The 17,882-nt window shown below is 42.6% G+C and overlaps 4 protein-coding genes and 1 non-coding gene across 9 annotated transcripts in view; 4 read left to right on the plus strand and 1 right to left on the minus strand.

Moving 5' to 3' along the window:
• Positions 1-3,394, plus strand: part of prkar2aa (protein kinase, cAMP-dependent, regulatory, type II, alpha A) — a 44,349-nt gene extending 40,955 nt beyond the window's left edge. Inside the window, exons 9-11 of the mRNA XM_085145157.1 lie at positions 14-79; positions 401-539; positions 2,038-3,394. Coding sequence (XP_085001283.1) covers positions 14-79; positions 401-539; positions 2,038-2,162 — 330 coding nt within the window. The 3' untranslated portion in view covers positions 2,163-3,394. The remainder of the gene's footprint in view (positions 1-13; positions 80-400; positions 540-2,037) is intronic.
• A 1,005-nt stretch (positions 3,395-4,399) lies between these two features.
• Positions 4,400-13,172, plus strand: hyal3 (hyaluronidase 3). 5 transcript variants are annotated; one of them, XM_085146583.1, is made up of 7 exons: positions 4,400-6,481; positions 10,617-10,907; positions 11,054-11,489; positions 11,612-11,759; positions 11,935-12,061; positions 12,145-12,234; positions 12,313-13,172. In XM_085146583.1, the coding sequence occupies exons 2-7, from the start codon at positions 10,644-10,646 to the stop codon at positions 12,571-12,573; spliced, it is 1,326 nt and encodes a 441-aa protein (XP_085002709.1). In that variant the 5' UTR covers positions 4,400-6,481; positions 10,617-10,643; the 3' UTR covers positions 12,574-13,172. The 5 variants fall into 5 exon arrangements, with proteins under 5 accessions (XP_085002709.1, XP_085002708.1, XP_085002710.1 ...); XM_085146582.1 differs by lacking the exon at positions 4,400-6,481 and adding an exon at positions 9,559-10,162; XM_085146584.1 differs by lacking the exon at positions 4,400-6,481 and adding an exon at positions 9,559-9,933.
• Positions 5,402-5,515, plus strand: LOC146495110 (U5 spliceosomal RNA). The gene has a single exon (XR_014871739.1). It is a non-coding gene; the product is annotated as a U5 spliceosomal RNA (small nuclear RNA).
• Positions 7,829-9,478, plus strand: naa80 (N-alpha-acetyltransferase 80, NatH catalytic subunit; the record flags this gene model as incomplete). The annotated part of the gene is made up of 1 exon (XM_085146085.1): positions 7,829-9,478. A coding segment is annotated over one exon (885 nt), but the record flags the coding sequence as incomplete, so codon positions are not given.
• Positions 13,173-13,474: 302 nt separating the features above from the next.
• On the minus strand, positions 13,475-17,113 carry LOC146495112 (uncharacterized). The gene is made up of 4 exons (XM_085146587.1): positions 16,753-17,113; positions 14,489-14,749; positions 14,194-14,412; positions 13,475-14,110 (listed from the first exon to the last, which is right to left on the minus strand). Exons 1-4 carry the CDS (start codon positions 16,763-16,765, stop codon positions 13,968-13,970), a joined length of 636 nt encoding a protein of 211 aa, XP_085002713.1. The 5' UTR covers positions 16,766-17,113; the 3' UTR covers positions 13,475-13,967.
• Positions 17,114-17,882: the final 769 nt, after the last annotated feature.

The following is a 17,882-nucleotide window of genomic DNA, read 5'->3' on the forward strand; positions in this document are numbered from 1 at the left end:
TCTGTCTCCTCAGGGAGACAAAGCTGATTGTTTCTACATTGTAGAGTCTGGGGAGGTCAAGATCATGATGAAGAGTAAAGTAAGAAGCTCAACTTCTTTGAATGAATGTACTTTCAGTGCGCATTTCTATAAGCAGAAAACTTAGGATCATACTTACTGGTTTAACAGTATGCAGTTAGACAAAAGCCTGATTATATTCTTTCACCAGGTAATTTCTGTACAGCACAATAGCAACCCACACTCTCCATTGAAATCCATCACAACACAAAAGCGTGTCCTCTATTTGCCTAGCAACTATGGGAATCATGATTGTCTGCTCAGTCTGCTGAGTGCCTCTTGCTTCGGGGTTGAGGCTCCTAACCTAATCCTGTTCCCTTTTCTCCTCCCCCCTCTCCTGCAGACGAAGGCAGGCCACGCAGACAATGCGGAGGTGGAGATAACACGCTGTACCAGGGGTCAGTACTTCGGGGAGCTGGCCTTGGTCACTAACAAGCCCCGGGCCGCCTCAGCCTACGCAGTGGGAGATGTCAAGTGTTTGGGTAAGACAAAATATACTTGGACATCAATGCCAATCCTGCTATCTCAAGGATAGTGATAAGGAACTTAGATGTGTGTAACCCTAGTATATAGTTGGGCATCATATAAAATCTGTGAATGAGTAGTATTCGTATGTATGAGTATTCATTAGTATGAGTAGTTAAACCACTCAACCTTTCAACAGGTCTGTGGTATTCATTTTCTACTAATTGAACTGTTACAAGCACTTTGGCCTGAGATATCAAGTGGCATTTGAATTTTGATTAATTCACGGCCGGCTGTTCATCACCTTTTTTTTTTTTTTTTTGATTGAAGGCCATTGTGTCATTATTTTGCCTTTAAAGCGGGTACACTAATTCAGGCACTTCAGAGTGTGTATGAGCAGCTCTTCAGTTTTGAAAATGAACAGGATTATTATTTTTTTTAATAACTGGTTGTGTTTTTGTAGCATCCCTGTGGTTTTTATTTAGTTTTCCAGTTATCTCTGTTATTTGTTTTAATGGTGTATTAGCTCCACTCTGTGTTCCCCTGTTTACTTCTCTTTAGTGTTAACCATAAATACACTGTTAGTATACACTCTTATCCATCTTGTATTTCAGTGTATTTTCTGTTCCCTGACGGTACCCCAGCCTGTCATAAAACAAATGCTTGATCTTTTAAGAAGAGGAAGTGTCATTAATCCGTACTGCAGCGGCATATGCTGTCTGCTGTACTCCTGTCACTCTCCCACCGTTGTTAAAGATGAGCAGGACTTCAAAGGCCCCCTGGTGCCTGTGGTGCTGTTATGAACATGTATATCTGTCACAGATGCACTGTGACAGATAAGATAAGCAGTCTGCTAAATGTATTAATGATGCGTCAGAAACATTTCACTGATGACTGAAGTTGTTGTTTCGTTCGGGATGAATGCTTATGCTCGCATTTGTCCCGATGGAGGTGAATTTGTCTGGTACTTTGGAGACCTCGGGGTTCAAGTGGGGTTCTTGTGAGATGTGTTTCCAGCTTGGTAGCTTCAGTTGATTCTAATTGCAACTCTACTCATTGCAATTGCCTCTAATGTAGATGTTTGGAAAAGCCAATCCTTATTTTATTCTTTTCAGGAAATTTACATCACAAAGGCAGGCAGCTTCAGCACAGACATAATGTCTCACATCCCAAACAGAAAAACCTTATCTATTCCTCATGGCTCCAACTTCCTGTTGAGCTGCACACCAAAGTATCTGTGGTTAAAGACTACTTCTGCTTCTGGGTGGTTATCGGTATTGGTTATGTCCTCCTTCTACCTCTCTTAAAGTCCACAACCATCCCCTTGGTATTTGCGATGTTAAGATGGAGATGATTACATTCCCTCCAATCCACAAAGTCCTGTGTTTACATATATATGTAACTTTATGTGGGGAAACATTTCAACAGTAACCCTCCTAGACTGTTTAAATGTGTTGTGACAACTGAATGTAATCCTCAGATGTATTTCACATCCATCTCTGTTTCTCTGTTTAGTAATAGACATCCAGGCATTTGAGCGCCTCCTGGGCTCCTGTAAGGAGATCATGAAGAGGAACATCGCCCACTATGAGGAGCAGCTGGTGGCTCTGTTTGGCTCCAGCATGGACCTGAGAGACTGAGCCTCCCATACCACCCTCCGTGCCTTCTACTACAAACACACATACAGACAGACAGACACACAGACATATGTCCTCTCCCACATCATGCAGTGGCTATAGAGACTCATAAGCTTTACACAGATGGTGCAAATGCATGAAAGTGTACTTGGCTCACCTCCAGGTATATAAATCCTCAGAGTATGAACACACACTCCATCACACACACACATTCACTGATCTCTGTAGGCACTGAGAGACGCTCACTTAAGTCTGCTCACCCTCGTGCACAACCAGCTCAACAGACCCCTTGTTAAGCTGACTTTGGTTAGATATACACATACAGAGCTAGCTGAAGGCCACATACCTTGTTGCTTGAGCCAGTTTCAACCTCTCAGTATGAATGCCTTTGCTGCAGTGACCTAAAACAGGTAAAAGCAGTGTAAGGACGTATAGTACACAAGCACTCCATACACGCGTCCAAAAAGACACCGAGCTTCACATGTGCAGGCTTTGCATTCACGTGAGCACTTAAACAACTCCAAGTTGTTCCAAGCCTCAGCCAAGGACACATCAACCCATGGAGACACACACACACACACACAAACAGGGTTACAGGGGTACAAGGGTACAACATATAGGCAACCACAGTTGCAAAAACGGATACACTGTGGTAAAATGGAGATGAAAAACTTCCCTGAAAAGGAAAACTTCTAATTCAAAAAGGCAAAAAAAAAAAGAGAGTTTAAAAAAAGATTCATTTTAGAAACATTTTATGAAGATTCAAAACAGAAGCTTTGATAAAATATTTAAATTAACAAAAAAGAGTGTTTCCTCTTTGGGGGGGCTGGGGTGCAGAACTTTGTGAGCGGGCTCCGTTTCTTCCTCTACTGTTGTTGATCGAGTTGAGTTAGTGCTGGTGATTATTGCAGTACCACAGAAGAAGCAGTGAAAACAATAACAACCCTATGTTTTCTGGGCCATTGTTATTCGTCATTGACTCCACACTTCATTGTATTGAATTAATTAATAATGTATTGTTATATTCTTTTTTTGCTTTTTGTTTTGTTTTACTTTGACCAGTTCTGATAAAATTCACCATCATCTCTGACACAATGTAAAGAGAAAAAAAAAGGAAGAAAAAAAAACATCTAATATAACATTAGTGCTTATTTCGCCTTGATTATCCTTGAATAAGTTGTCCTGGATTTAAAAATGGAAAAAAAATAAAATAAAAAATTTTGTTAAAAAAAAAATCTTGCCTCTGTTAAATTTCTAATGCAACTTGATATTTTTTTCCGTGCCATATTAATAACATGTAAATGCAAGTATTTGGGTGATTCAAATGCAGTGCATGTAACACTGAGCTTTGGTTGATTCTCACAGGCAGTTTGTGGTCCTTCATTATGTTCTAGCCTTCAGCTTATGTAGTAAGAGACTACTCATCACTACTGCACTACTTTGTTAACGTCATTTCCCTTTGTTTCCATGTGTCCATTTTCATCTTTCCTAAAGGTGCTTGTACATGATTCAGCTGTGACTCAACTTTAGACAATACTTACTGCAGATCACTGTTTTTAATTAATTTTTTAAAGTTACAATAATGAGTCATACATTATGCATTATTTAAATAGTAGCCAAAATATTCCACCTACTATATAACACAAAGAAGCCACTCATGACCTCACTGAAAAGGTCAACGGAACAGATTTTCCTTTAATTTGTCACTTTTTGTGTATGTGTAATACAACTCCCATTCGCTGGGGGCAGACGTGACAGCACGCACTCTAGACGTGAGCAGCAGCATTTCCTCCCGTTATGGACGTACCGGTTTGATGGTAGGGGAAACTGATACAGGAGCGGACACTATGAACGACCATAAGCTTATACAGTCGTGTAGCCAGATTTGGAGCTTACCGCAGATCAGCTGTGAGACAAACTCCTGTGAGAGGACGACCAGAAACGGCAACCAACCACGAGACTTTAAAAAAAATGTAGGTAACTTTGTGGTGGTAGGAAGCGACCGAAAAGGTGAACTTGTTGCTTTTGAATTAACTTTAAATGAGTTTCTTACTAATATTTAACCAGCGTCACTACGCACCCACGGGGTACTGCTTATTGACGCCTAAAGCTGTAAATAAGCACATGAGCATGCTAGCATGTCGCTGTGAATGCGAGTTCATTTAACTTGCATAGAAGTGTAATATAATATATATATATATATAATATATATATATTTATATATATATATATATAATATATATATATTTTTTTTTTAAAATACCCACGTAACTACATCTTCCCAAAAATACCCAATTGGGTGGTCGTGTGTCTTCTTATTTTTATGTCAATATTTTATCTGAAATGTGCTTAATTATTTTAGGATCAGGGGAGTTGTGGGCAGTGAACCATCGAATAACTACAACTCCCACAAAGCATACATTTCTGCTGCTTCTACTACCTTGGGGAAAAAACTTTTTTTGTCTGAAATAAATCTGTTTTCTGATTAACGAGAGCATTAAAACGGTATTACCACGTTTAGTTTAGCGTCTTACTTTCTTCCCTCTTTAAGGTACCTGATATTTATCTTGTTACCCTCCCACCCCGTGTTATTTCTCACTGTAAAGGTTTTTGGGCTATCTGGCCAAGGAAAAACATAAAAAGAAGCATCTTATAAGTGAGCGAGGTTACAAAAAGGGAGTAATCCCTTGTTTTTAAAGCACACATGAGTAATAATATTAACGATATTGCTATATTTTAGTATTCTATTGTTGTATTTAATGAATGTACACTGCTGTATGCAGACATGAAACGGCATGTGCAGAGGGCGACAACATCGAGTGTCTATTGCGCATGCGCGAAACCTCGGAACTTTCCGTACTAAGTAACGTTTATAGCAATTACTGTTGTTGTTGGAAAATCTGACATCCTCGCTTCATTCAGACGTCACATAATCACATCAGTGTTTTATGAAGAAGCGGGAGTTTTAGTGAAAAATAACGTAGGAAACGCACAACTAAAGTTAGAGGCGTGGCTGTGATCGCAGTGTTCCCATAATGCATTGCGCGTGTGTAAACGTTTATAGTATTTTTAATAATTTACCATGTAGCGTTTGTGTTTTCCTAAAATGTGGCGTGAAATTTCCGAACAGTATTAGTTCGTGTCTGTTTAGTTGTGGCATTATTAAACGTTAAAGTGCGAACCGTAATAGAGACGGCTATGTCGGAGAATGGGGTCGGGCTGCCGCTCGTCTAGTCTTCAGTACACTCTTGTTTCTCTTCAGATCGTATAAATCTTTCGCCTTTTACTAAAGATTTCCGTGGAGTGGAACAATAAGAGTTTGATCTAATTTTTTGATGCCCTGCGTTAGTGGGGCTTGTTTCACTGTGAAAAAATAATCCTTTCTGAATGTTGGTCCATAAGTTTTGTTGGAAGTATGTCACAGTGTCGTTAAGTGGTGTCTAATACTGCTGTTTTTGGTACTGCAACTGGTACTGCAATACTATTGATAGTTGAATCAATCTGCCAACCTCTAGTGTGGTTCTTGGTAATAGATAAAAGTGTAAAGTGATTCAAAGTCCCTTGTGTTACTTTCAAAACGTCACTTTTCCATGTCCACCCCTTCACAATAAAAGCCCAGATTCTGGCTGTCTTTTTGTACTAGTTTTACTAAATAAAGTAGTTTTGGTTAATTTGTTTTAAAATTAACTAATAAATGTTAGGTTTTTTTGTTGTCATTTTCTTTATCAAATAACAGACCTATTCCTGTTTTGGTAGGGAATGTCTGCAAAGCATATATTGTGAAAGTTTATAAGACTATTGCATTAGTCTCTAAACATACGTTCCAAAAACAGCATAAGCTGTGACTTCAGTTGAATTTGAATTTCACACACACACACACACACACACACACACACACACACACACACACACACACACACACACACACACACACACACACACACACACACACTCAGATAAAAGTGGACCTCTTTACAGAAACAACAAAAAATATATAGAGCACACAAAACACTGCTGTTGATTTAAACATAATATGGAAATGTCAGTCATTTTAATGCAAAATCCGAAAAAGAAAAAGGTTTCTTCTACTCTCGAGCAGTGACAGGAAGTTTCCAAACTCTGTTTTTCATCATACCTGATGTAAGTGTTGTTAATTAAAGTTTAAAAGGCAGAGTCCGACATCAAAAAGAAGGTAGTCAGTGCCTTATTCAGTAAACTCCCATTTCCTGTTGAAGGAGAGAATGTGAAGTAGCGTTGCATAGCCAGTAACACATTCAAATCAGTTTGACAGTCAGCTTTTTTGTTTCAGCATTTCTCTCTTGGTGAGTTATTTATTTATTTATTTAATCCAAGAAAAACTTAAATTAAGAACAACTGCAATGTTTTTCTCACTGTTAGTCATTTTTCACATTTTGCATGCCCAACTTGGGGTGAACCCAGTTTTGCTTCTTCTTTAAGACGACTTTAATTACTGGTTTGTGACTCTAATGTGGACGACTTGACTATAATTTAAAATAACATATATAGAGAGATATACTGCAGTGTGAATGCATTTGGGTTTTATACATAAGAAGCAAGTACAGCTTGGCTTTGAGTTGAATTAGCTGGATTAGTTCGTTTCAGCGTCAGTTTGTGCTGACTAAACTGCACTTCAGCCTTTCTGAAGAAGCACTGTGGTGAAACTGTGACAGATAACTACTGCTTCCCCATTTAGAATGATAACAGCTGTTAAACATCAGGGCCTCAACGTACATGAACAGAATCTATTCATCAGTTAAACGCTCTCACATGTCAAGCGCACATAAAAATGCATGAGCGAGGCTACGATTGCACTTTGATGTGTATTTGAGAATTGTGATATTAATTGTGAGGCAGTTCAAATAGACTTCACACTTACACTCCAGATCAGAAGTTTGAGCTCTTTGTAGTATTTAAAGGAGAGCGAGACAAGATCTCAGCATATGATACTCCAGCATGTCGTAGATAAAATGGAACTTAAAAGTTGGTTCAGTCACACCCCCACATCACATCTCTCACATCATACTTGGTAAGTGATGTGAGAGATGTATTTTGGCAGTTTCTTTAGGCTTCTCGAGTTCCCGTTTCTGCGTTCAACACGTAAAAGCTGCTGCTGCCCTGCCTGCTGTTTCAGCAGCTCTGACATCCACCTTTAGGATCCACCGTTATATTATGCGCCCCCCTCTCTCCTCTCTGCTCTCTCCTATCTTGTCTCTTGTGTCTTACTTCTCTCTATCACCTTTTCTATCCCTTTGAAGAAGTGAGGCTCCATAAATATTAAAGAGGTAAGTATTACTTCTCAGTTGCAGTGAATTTATAGAAGAAAATAAATTGTAGAAAAACAAACAGAAGAAAGTAGAAGAGAAATAATAATTTAACATAAACCACTGATGCACTCCGGGGCCTGATTAACCCTGGCAGGGCCTCCTTGGATGAGGGTGTCTAGTGAATTATATTACTATATATACATTTGCTGTTTCTGGTATGGTTTTGAAAGCAAATGAATGCCTTCATCTCTAATCCTTGCTCGCACTGCCTGTTGGGTAACAGACACAGTGTTTTAACCACTGAGCTAAGGAGGAACTGCATGCTTGAGACACTTCCTGATATTTTCACACTTAACCATAGAAGGTAAATGGAGACTGACTTGAAACCCTGATCGTCGCAGGTCTGAACCACTAACGTCAACGTCCGACGATCCGAGGCGACAAAACTTCTACGAGGTCTCAACACTGGATGGAGACATTAAAGAGAAGCTACACGTAGTCTCCGAGCAGCCAGAGAAGGTCCACGCCGTTCCCATCCACCAGCGTCCCGACCTGCTCGTTCCCTGCGCAGACCTCGTCAACTGCGAGTGGCAGAGGAGCCAGGCCGCCCGGGTTCACTCTCTCCAAAAATCCTGCTCAGAGTTTCCTGTCAACCTGGTCCTCCTGCAGGGCCGCGGGGAGACTGAGAGGCTACTCGGCCACGCCAGGCTGTCTCGGGTCGTGGGTCACAGCGGCAGCCTTTTTGTCGAGTCAGTAGTTGTGTCCGTGGCGGAGCGAGGCAAGGGCTACGGCCGCACTCTGATGGAGAAGACCGAACGTTACGCCAGAAGTCGAGGGTTCAAGCGTCTCTGTCTGACCACCCACGACAAGCAGCACTTCTACGCCCACCTTGGCTATGTGCTGTCGACACCAGTGCAGAACGCGGGGGCCATGACGGCATTCATTCCCATGGAGACGCTTCTGAGGTTCTCCCGAATGCCGAGTGAGGAAACGAGCGCGCAGACGCAAACAAAGATGCACGCTCAAGGGGACAGAGACTCAGGAGGTGGTTGTGCTGTACGGTCGCCTCCATCCTTTAGTTTACCTCCTCCTCCTCCTTTATCCATCCCTATTCCTCCTCCACCACCTCCTCCTCCTCCCACCATCCCTTGTCCTCCCCCTCCCCCTCCTCCTCAGTGTGCATGGCAGTGTGTAGTTCAGACTCTGACTGAAACTCCGTATAGAGATGCCAAAGGACTTCCCATCTACTGGATGCACAAGGACATTTGATGATCGCTGTCAGACACACACCAAAAGACAGAAATAAGCACAAACTCACAAAACACACACATATTGGAAGAAGTGTGACATAGAAAGAACTGTGCTAGCAAACCAAAGAAGTAAACACTCACACTCAACATTTTTACTTTTTCCACGTCACAGTTTGCAGAAGTATTTCCCAACACCTGTGAACAGATGCTGCGTGTGAACCCAGCTGCATGTGTACCTGTATGTCTGCATGGCTGCACTGAGTAAAAGAGAAATGATGGTGAACATAAGGACCCAGCAAGAAACTGGGGATAAACTTTAATGCTTCAGTTTCACTCAAGAATGTACTTTTTTTTTTTATTGTAGTGACTGATGTTTGAGCCCAACTCTGTACAGTGTAGCCTGTATGATACACAGACGGGATCTGCAGCAGCAGAACTAAACTCATTGGTTCAGTTTGCTGTGTTTACTTGAAAAGAGCTTTAATAATTGTAATTGTTACAACCAGTACAGCTGAGCAAAGCATAAACGTGTCTCCTCTGCTCCCAGCTTCCAATGCGGGACCTTGGCACAGCAGAATTTACAGCCCAGAGTGTTTTATGTGTTTTTTTCTGGCAGTTAAGCGAATTAACTGCAGGCAGGAGCGCACACTCGCTGCGGATTATGGCCCGGGTTATATCGTAATAAATATTACATATTTTCCTTGTTGTTGTTTTTTTTTAATGTGTTTTGTAATCCGGGTTTTGAGGTTTGATTGAAACAAGAATAAATTAAAGATCATGACTATTTCCTATTGCTGTGAGACTGCTTGACTTCCATATAAATGAATTTTGGTCCCCAAATGTCGAGAAAAGGAGGCACTGTCGCCGCTTCATGCGCAAAAGCGCAGCGCAGTGGTCATGTTAAAAGCGCTTTGAGTGCTCCGTTGAGTAGAAAAGCGCAATATAAGAATCAGTCCAATTACCGTTTAGTTAGCCTTACACATCAGTGGGGCCACACAGCTACAGCGATGGGGCACGCCTATCACTGTTCGGCACCGAGTGCGCGCGGAGAATCCAGGTTAGCGCTGGGGAGAGGGGAAAAAAATCCCTCATCTAAGCAGAATCTAATCTGAGCTCTGATCGGATGAGAGGGTGACTCACATCTCTCACCTCAGTGAACTATCAGTCTATCCCGGACCGTCTGAATGGCGGCATCAGTGTAACGTTTAAGGAAAGTGGGCGGAGCTCGATGCGCAACAGGTGAGAGGCTGCAGTTTCATCTTTGCAGCTCTTAGCCCGAAGATGCACACCGTCTACCTCCACCTGTCCATGTCTCAACTCCAATCGCTTCATCTGGAGTTCTTCAGCCGTAAGCTGGCTGTGCATTCAGCAGGAACTAGAAACTCCACATCGGCTTTGACTGCTTCCCCTGCAGCGGATACACCAGCAGCGGCAGCTCCCCTCCTTCTGTTTCCTCACATTTAGAAAGGTTTGAAATGAGCAAAACTAAAAAATAAGTTTTTCTGCGTTTGTTGAGCTGCTTTGATGTAGAATTTTTCGCAGAATAATGCGAATCACAGTCATTGTTGCACTCAGTGATAAATACTTCATATCCTCTGCAGTGACAGCTCGGACCAGTGCAAATATAACCAATCTCAACCACTTAAGTAACTTGTTGCACATCAGTCTTCCAAAAAACCTGTCTGCTGCTGTTATTTTCTCATGTTGTTTGTTATTTGGTTCATTGAAATGTTAAAGATTTCTTACAGTGGGTGAAAAATGATTGGAATAAAGAGACTTTCTTATCATTATAGCTTTGACTGGTCTTTATTTTTGCATTTCTTATCACGTTTTTCTGTCAGATAAAAGCCCGTACTTGTATATACAAAGTTAACAATTTAAATGCAGAAAACTTTATCAGGACAATTTCTTTCTCCTGCCAGGAAGGACACATCTGTGGGTGAGCAGCCATGGAGCTGTCTCTCCTCCTCCTCCCCGTCTTCTTCATCTCTTCCCTCCGTTGCAACTCGCTGCCACAGAATTCCCCCCAGGCGGATGCCTTCATCGGCACCTCGCTGCAAGCTGTGGCTGCAGCTCATCCCATCCTGCAGAACCAGCCTTTCATCCTGGTGTGGAACATGCCCACGGCAAACTGTCCGCAGCGATACAACATCCACCTGGACCTGGGAGACTTTCATATTGTGGAGAACAAGAAGGAGCGCTTCCAGGGACAGGTGATCGTCCCTCATCCATTTATTTTACTGATATTCTACTTTAAAACCATAGAAAGAGGGCTGGTGAGGGCACTGTAACAGTAACAAGGATTAAATGTGCAATAAATCCAAAACAAGTGAAAAAGGGAAAATGTTTGATTTTCCAGAAAATGACCATCTTCTACCGTGACCACTTGGGAAAATATCCATACCTCTCCCGAAATGGCAAGAAAGTGAATGGAGGACTCCCTCAGCTCGGCGACCTGGCCTCTCACCTCTCCCTCACGGTGACGCAGCTGTCCGACCTCCTGCTACCAGATTTCAGCGGCCTAGCTGTCATCGACTGGGAGGAATGGAGACCATTGTGGGAGACGAACTTTGGATCTAAGATGGAGTACCGGAGGTTGTCCAAACTGCTGGTGAAACAGGAGCAACCAGATCTTTCAGAGCGGGCAGTGACATCGCTGGCGAGGCAGATGTTTGAGGAGAGCGCTCGGAAGTTCATGGAAGAGACACTCCAGTCTGCGGTCGGAGAACGCCCCAAAGGCTTCTGGGGGTTTTATGGTTTTCCCGCCTGCTTTAACAAGAACAAGAGAAAGATAGGTTGGTCTAACACTAACGTTGAACATGTTGGTTTTCTAGCAATCTGAACAATAATGACAACTCCTTTTGTACCGATGATACAGGCTGATCTCTGTCTTTTATTTGTATTTCTGTGTGATCAGATAAAACTTACACAGGACGCTGCCTCAGGGGGACCAGGCAGCAGAATGATGAGCTGTCCTGGCTTTGGGCTAAGTCCTCCGCTCTCTACCCCAGCATCTACCTGCCACAGAAACTGGCAGGGTCTGCAGATGCAGCTCTAATGGTCAGGTACAAGAAAATCAGCAAACCCAGAAATGCATTCACTTACACTCTGCTGCCTCAGGCACTCACATATCCAATCACGACAAGGGTATGAGCAGTCCTGTCATTTAGCTTTTGTTAGCCGTGATGGCCAGACAGGTGGTTTCGCTTACTCATGGGTTGCTCTGTCTTCTTTAACCAGACACAGACTGCTGGAGGCTTTGAGGGTGGCGTCAGGTTGGCCATATCACAACAACACCGACCACGCCACACCCGTCCTCCCCTACGCCAGGCTAGCATTCACACACTCACTCAAGTTTCTCAGTAAGGTAGGACTTTTTTAGCATACATAACATTAAGACTTTAAATATGTGGCATGACAAACTCTGTGTGTGTGTGTGTGTGTGTGCAGATGGACTTGGAGCACACACTTGGAGAGAGTGCATCACTGGGGGCAGCTGGAGTTGTGCTGTGGGGAGAATTGAAATTCGCCAAAAACAAGGTGTGCATGTGAGAAAACATTATCAGTGTGTGTGTGTGTGCCTATGTGTAACCATATTGACCTTCCCAAACCATCCAGAAACAGTGCATTCTCCTCAGAGACTACGTCCACAATGTCTTGGGTCCCTTCGTTCGATCTCTGAGGTCTGACGCAGAGCGCTGCAGCCTCCAGGTTTGCCACGGCAATGGACGCTGCACCAGGAGACACCTGGGCTCTGGCCACCGGCTCAGTGACTCTTCCAAACATTTCCAGAAACACTTCATGTGTCATTGCTACCAAGGCTGGACAGGGCAGGGGTGCCAAGACAAGAAGAGCGAGAGCAGAGAGGAGGAAGATTGACCTGAGCTTTTTTGTTACGGTGCTGTCCATTTATGAGTTCATGGGGATAATAATACTACTAATGGAAGTTACAGTTTTGAGCAGTGTGGTCCAAGTTCATTTTAATTTCATTAGTCCAAAGGCTTTTTTTTATTTTTAAATCTTCTCTGCCCTTTCTGTTTTCCAGTGTAACCAGTTGTTAACACCTTGCTGGACAATCCTTTGCATTCCTATTTATGGAGTCATCTCTTGATTGTAAACTTTAACAAATGGACAAATGGTAAATGGCCTGCATTTGTATAGCGCTTTTCTAGTCCTTAAGGACCCCAAAGCGCTTTACACTACATTCAGCCATTCACCCAATCACACACTGGCAAGCTACATTGTAGCCACAGCTGCCCTGGGGCGCACTGACAGAGGCAAGGCTGCCAGACACAGGCGCCACTGGGCCCTCTGACCACCACCAGTAGGCAAACATGGGGTTAGTATCTTGCCCAAGGATATTTGGGCAAGATACTAACTGGATTGTTTGGCATCCAGCCAGGAGGCAGCCTGGGATCGAACCACCGACCTTCTGATTAGTGGCTGACCTGCTCTGCCACCTGAGCTACAGCCACAACGACGATACACCTACCTCCGCAGAGGTTCTGAAGTTGGTATCCATGGAGATAATTCTGCCATCATGCACTTTAATAGTCTCCTGTGGTCTTTCAGTTGTTTAGACTTTTTGGCTGTTTCTGTGGTCGAGTTAAGATTTAGTTATCTTGTCATAAATGAAAGGAAGAAAAGAAACTGTGTTTGGCTACATTAAAGGGACCTGTACTTAAATTTGACTCTAATGGACACTGCATAGGAAGAATAAAGTGTAATGTTTTACTGTTGCAAGATTATTTTTTTTCTAAACCAATAGTAAAATAGTGTCTTGTTACCATGGAAGAAAAGACACATTTTAAACTTGACATGTGTACATAAAATCTGACTGAAAAATCCCATCAAACATCATCATGAACGACAGAACACTGTAAATAAACGACTTGGTGAAAACACGTAACTATACATTTACCCAGTCACTCTATCAAATACATACTTGACAAAGTTTAATTTTCTGGCCGTCCACAGCGTTTGTACTTTATGTGTTTCCTGTGATGCCCACGTGAGTCACTGACAGCACAGTATAAAAACAGCTTGTACGTTTTTAGACACAGTGGCAATGACATAATGGTCTGACATTATTCCAAGCAATGTGAGATCAACCACTTCCCTTGTGCCACCATTAAACAAAAGCCTTATTTAAAAGTCCTTCTCAAATAATCCTAGTAAACCTAGAAGTTGGCTTTCAGAAAACTCCAATCTCATATTTCTACGGTAATAATCTGAAAACGCTGTCGGTGTTTTGTTTTCTGTGCATATCTTCCTCACGTCCCTCCTGTCGCTCTCTTGGCTGTCAGGTTGTGCCTCAGTGCGTGCAGCTCTTGGATCAGCAGTGACAGCTCTGTGGCTGCAGCCTCTTTTTCTCTCACCGCCTCCGTCAGCATCCGTATTGCGCCGCCCTGCTGGACTGGAAGAGGAGCAGCCGACAATAAATGTTTGCTTTTGTTTGCACATTTATTTTTATTTTTTTCTATTTATTTTTTATCTCACCTAAGAAGTAAAAAATGAGTAACACTGTGAGCAGAAGCAAAGTGATGATAGCGCAGCCCATGGCATAGGCCCGGGATGAACTTGGCGTCAGCATGTCCTGCAGTCGGCTCTGCCAGGATTTGCTGCCTGGGTGGCCTCTTTGATTGGCAGCTGTCGTGTCGCAGGTGTAAATGTTCCCATTTGGCGAAGGTGTGTACGCCGGACGAGGAGGCCTCATTCCTGAAATCGCATTTTATCAGAGTCAGTGTTTTTATGCGTCTTCGCACTGTGGATGGTGTGTTTGGGGCGATTTTACCTTTGTGGCTGTGCTCGGGGTGTGTTCGGTGGAGGTCGTTGATGGAATCGACAGAATGCAGCTCGATCTCGGTGAGATCTCTGTCGCTGACCCTGTAGAACTGAGGAGTGGTCTGGGTGGAAGAGGGCCTCGACATGTCTCCTTGTCTTGAGAGAAAAATGAGGAGGAAAATATGCTCACTGTTTGCTCCAAAAGGCTCAACTAATGAGCAACTCCTTTGTTGATCATTTAAATGAGAGGTGCTGCAATCTTGGAATAGCTCTGAAATGCAAAGAGGCTGTGGAATTTTAAAGTTCCATAATAATAATACATTTGAAGCTTGGGTCTGTAAAGATTATGTTTCTCTACCAGAGCTCTGTTCCTATGGAACAAGCTCAGACCTTAACTCAGTCATCAACCTTCGTCTGTTCTCTCCCATAGTTTGTTTGGTTCTCATCTCTCTGTGCTCTCCCTAAGGTGGCTTTACCGAAATATCTTCCTGTTAAAACGTAGCTCTTCCTTCCTACTGTCACTTGCATGCTCACAGGGGATTATCTGATGTTTGAGGTTTCCTTTCTAATATCGCTTTCCTTCTTGAAGTGAATGCTGCTGCGTGTTGGTGGTATGTAGGTACATTTTAACTAAACTGATCTCAGTCACTGCCTTTGGAAAGTGGACCACAGCTGCATGAAAAAAGATTTTCATAAAATATGACCAAAAACATTGTACGATTTTTCACACAAATCCTTAAAGTAGTAAAATAGGCCCAGATTAAGTAAATGAAGCATTAGATTCAGACTGGGTTATTTATCAGTGAAAATGTGCCAGTATTACACAACTTTCAGCGAAGATTTTTTAAGCCCTTGCTTTCAGTATCTGTAGTTTGCTTTAATCCTACACACCATCTTGGATGAATTTTATCCCAGCAAAAAAAAATCTTTTTCTGGCACAACTTCACCTGCTTCCAAGGTGCATGGAGAGGATGAAAGAAATCACATAGCAGGAACTCCAGCAACACTTGAGGGAAGATGAACAACTTTAATAATTGACCAACGCGTTTCGGCTTGTGGCCTTCATCAGGGTCCAAGGAATTTTATCCCATACAGAAAAGCTTTAGGATGTTGGTGGGATTCCTCGGATGCTCACTTCAGGAACATTTCTACTGGATTAAGGTCAGGTCAGGACTTTGACTGCTCAAACCCCCAGAATTCATAACCCAGAGTTAGTTAAACTCCAGGGATATCACTCTGTCCAGTTAGGAAGCTTCAACCACGTCTGACAGTTTGCTCAGAAACATGTACACGAGTAACCCAATCAATGATATTGTGTGCTTCTCCTGTTCCTCCTGCTGGGTTGAAGCGCTTCTACAGCCATTTTCCGCTCTTCTTAAGTAACTGCATGTTACCTGGCATCTCCTCCACACTCTGGAGACTGTGCTGACCCAGCAAACCTATAGCTAGATTACACATGTAGTCACAAGAACACTAGGAAAAAAAAGCAAAACTAGAAAAAAAAGGGATAAGGACAGAGAAACAGTCTATAACATCTGCAAAACGATTCCTTTTTGGGGGTTGTCTTGTTTTTGCTTCTCTGGTGAATCTGTTGTCACTTTCAGTGAAAGGATTTGAAATGGATTCATAATGGTTTATACTTTCTAAATGAACACACTGACATCCCTAAGGTTAAACAACACCACCCTGTTTATGCTGTAGATAGGAGAATAATGCGTCAACCTTTACTCAAACACAACATTTGTTCCACAGAGGTTGTTAGAGAAGCCTTCAGTGGCTTAGATGCTATATCCTACATTGCTTTGTGACTTCCCGGACTATCACATGACTGGTTCTCCTGGTTTCTCTCATGCCACGGAAATTCCCAGTCTTTTTGGAGCCTGGTTAAATGAAATGAGGACACAGATACTAAATAAGTAAACACAGATTAGGTCTTTTATGGAGGGAAGAGGTTTGTGATATATTCTGCTGGTGGAATAAAGCAGCAGGTGATGGCTCGGGGTATGAGGGTTGCTTATTTGAAGAGAAAACGCACAGGTCATATGGGCAGCTGATTAATCAGAGCTATTATTAAAGCTGGCTGCCTAACCGATAAAGGCACAGTGCTGCTTGAATTTCAGACAAGGGCTAAAGGAGGTTTCTATCCGGAGACTAACATAATTATAAGTGGGATACAGGATTTTATGAACCCCCCTAAATAATGTAAACTCATGGACCTGAGCAGATTTCTTTTACTGGATAAGTACAAAAAAGTAACATTTTCTTCTCACCTACCTTGTGTCACCATGAACAAATGCTGTGTTAGATTTAGTCTCTTCTCGTCAGTCACTCTTCTTGCTCCCCCTGTTCTCACACATCCAGACACCCGATGGCCAAAACATATGGCTGCACCCAGTGGCGCAGCAGTTAAATCAATTCAATCTCCCGATGGGTCTTTCAGGAGCCACACTGTGACAAAAATAAATCCAAATAAACTCCCGTTCAATCCCAACAGTAAAATTGTAATATTTTAAAGCCAAAGGGAAAGCGTAGATTTTTCCCAAGGGTCCTTCTGCTCCTGAGTGTCACCGAGCAACTGCAGGATGCCCCGGAGCCACCCCTCCTACTACTAACTATGTTTGTATGTCTGATTTAGCCCACCCTAGTTTTTTTCACCCCTGCTCCAAGCATGCTTGTGCACACGCCCCAGCTTTCCAGGCCTTAAAGGCCTAAAATAGCAGAAGGAACATGGGGTTATTATTAGCTGCTCAGCCAAAAGGATGACTCAAAGATCTGGGTGGAGGGCATGATGGGGGTACAGAGGGATAAACACACTCATAAATACTCACAAGGACAAATATCACAGTCTGGCAGCTTCACCTGGCCAAAATATCCTCTCAAGTGTGAGAATCAAGAGTGGATGCTGTAGTGTGTACATAGAGGGTGGAGTAACTGTGTGTCATGCTAAACTGGATGCTGATAAAGGATGTTAGGGTCATTGTGAAAAATCATCAAAATGTGCTTTGAAAACAATGAAAGCAATGGCTCAATGGGGCCCATTTAATGTCCTTTCTTTCATTCTTGATCATTGAACGAGAGCAATAAATCTGCATAGTCTTCAGATTCAATGTTTTTTAGATACAGACAAATTATAAAAGGATGCACAACTTTTCAAATGACTGCATCTTTTTTAGTAACATTGGTAGGTGTACTGCTTCAAAAGCCCTCACCCTTTTGGGCCTCTAGGCTCCATCCTGGTAGGTCTGTTCAGTGATCCATCCTTGGTTTTATTGGAGGAAGTAGCAGCTGGTGGAGGTTTGCTCCAGAGAGAAGAGGAATGAAAGTCAGTAAAAGCAAGAAAGAACACATTTGTGTGAATTAGACAGATCGGGGAGAGTGAAACAGCGAAGCTATGAGGAGAAGAG

This window comes from Neolamprologus multifasciatus, chromosome 20 (assembly GCF_963576455.1).
Source record: "Neolamprologus multifasciatus chromosome 20, fNeoMul1.2, whole genome shotgun sequence".
NCBI lineage: Eukaryota > Metazoa > Chordata > Actinopteri > Cichliformes > Cichlidae > Neolamprologus > Neolamprologus multifasciatus.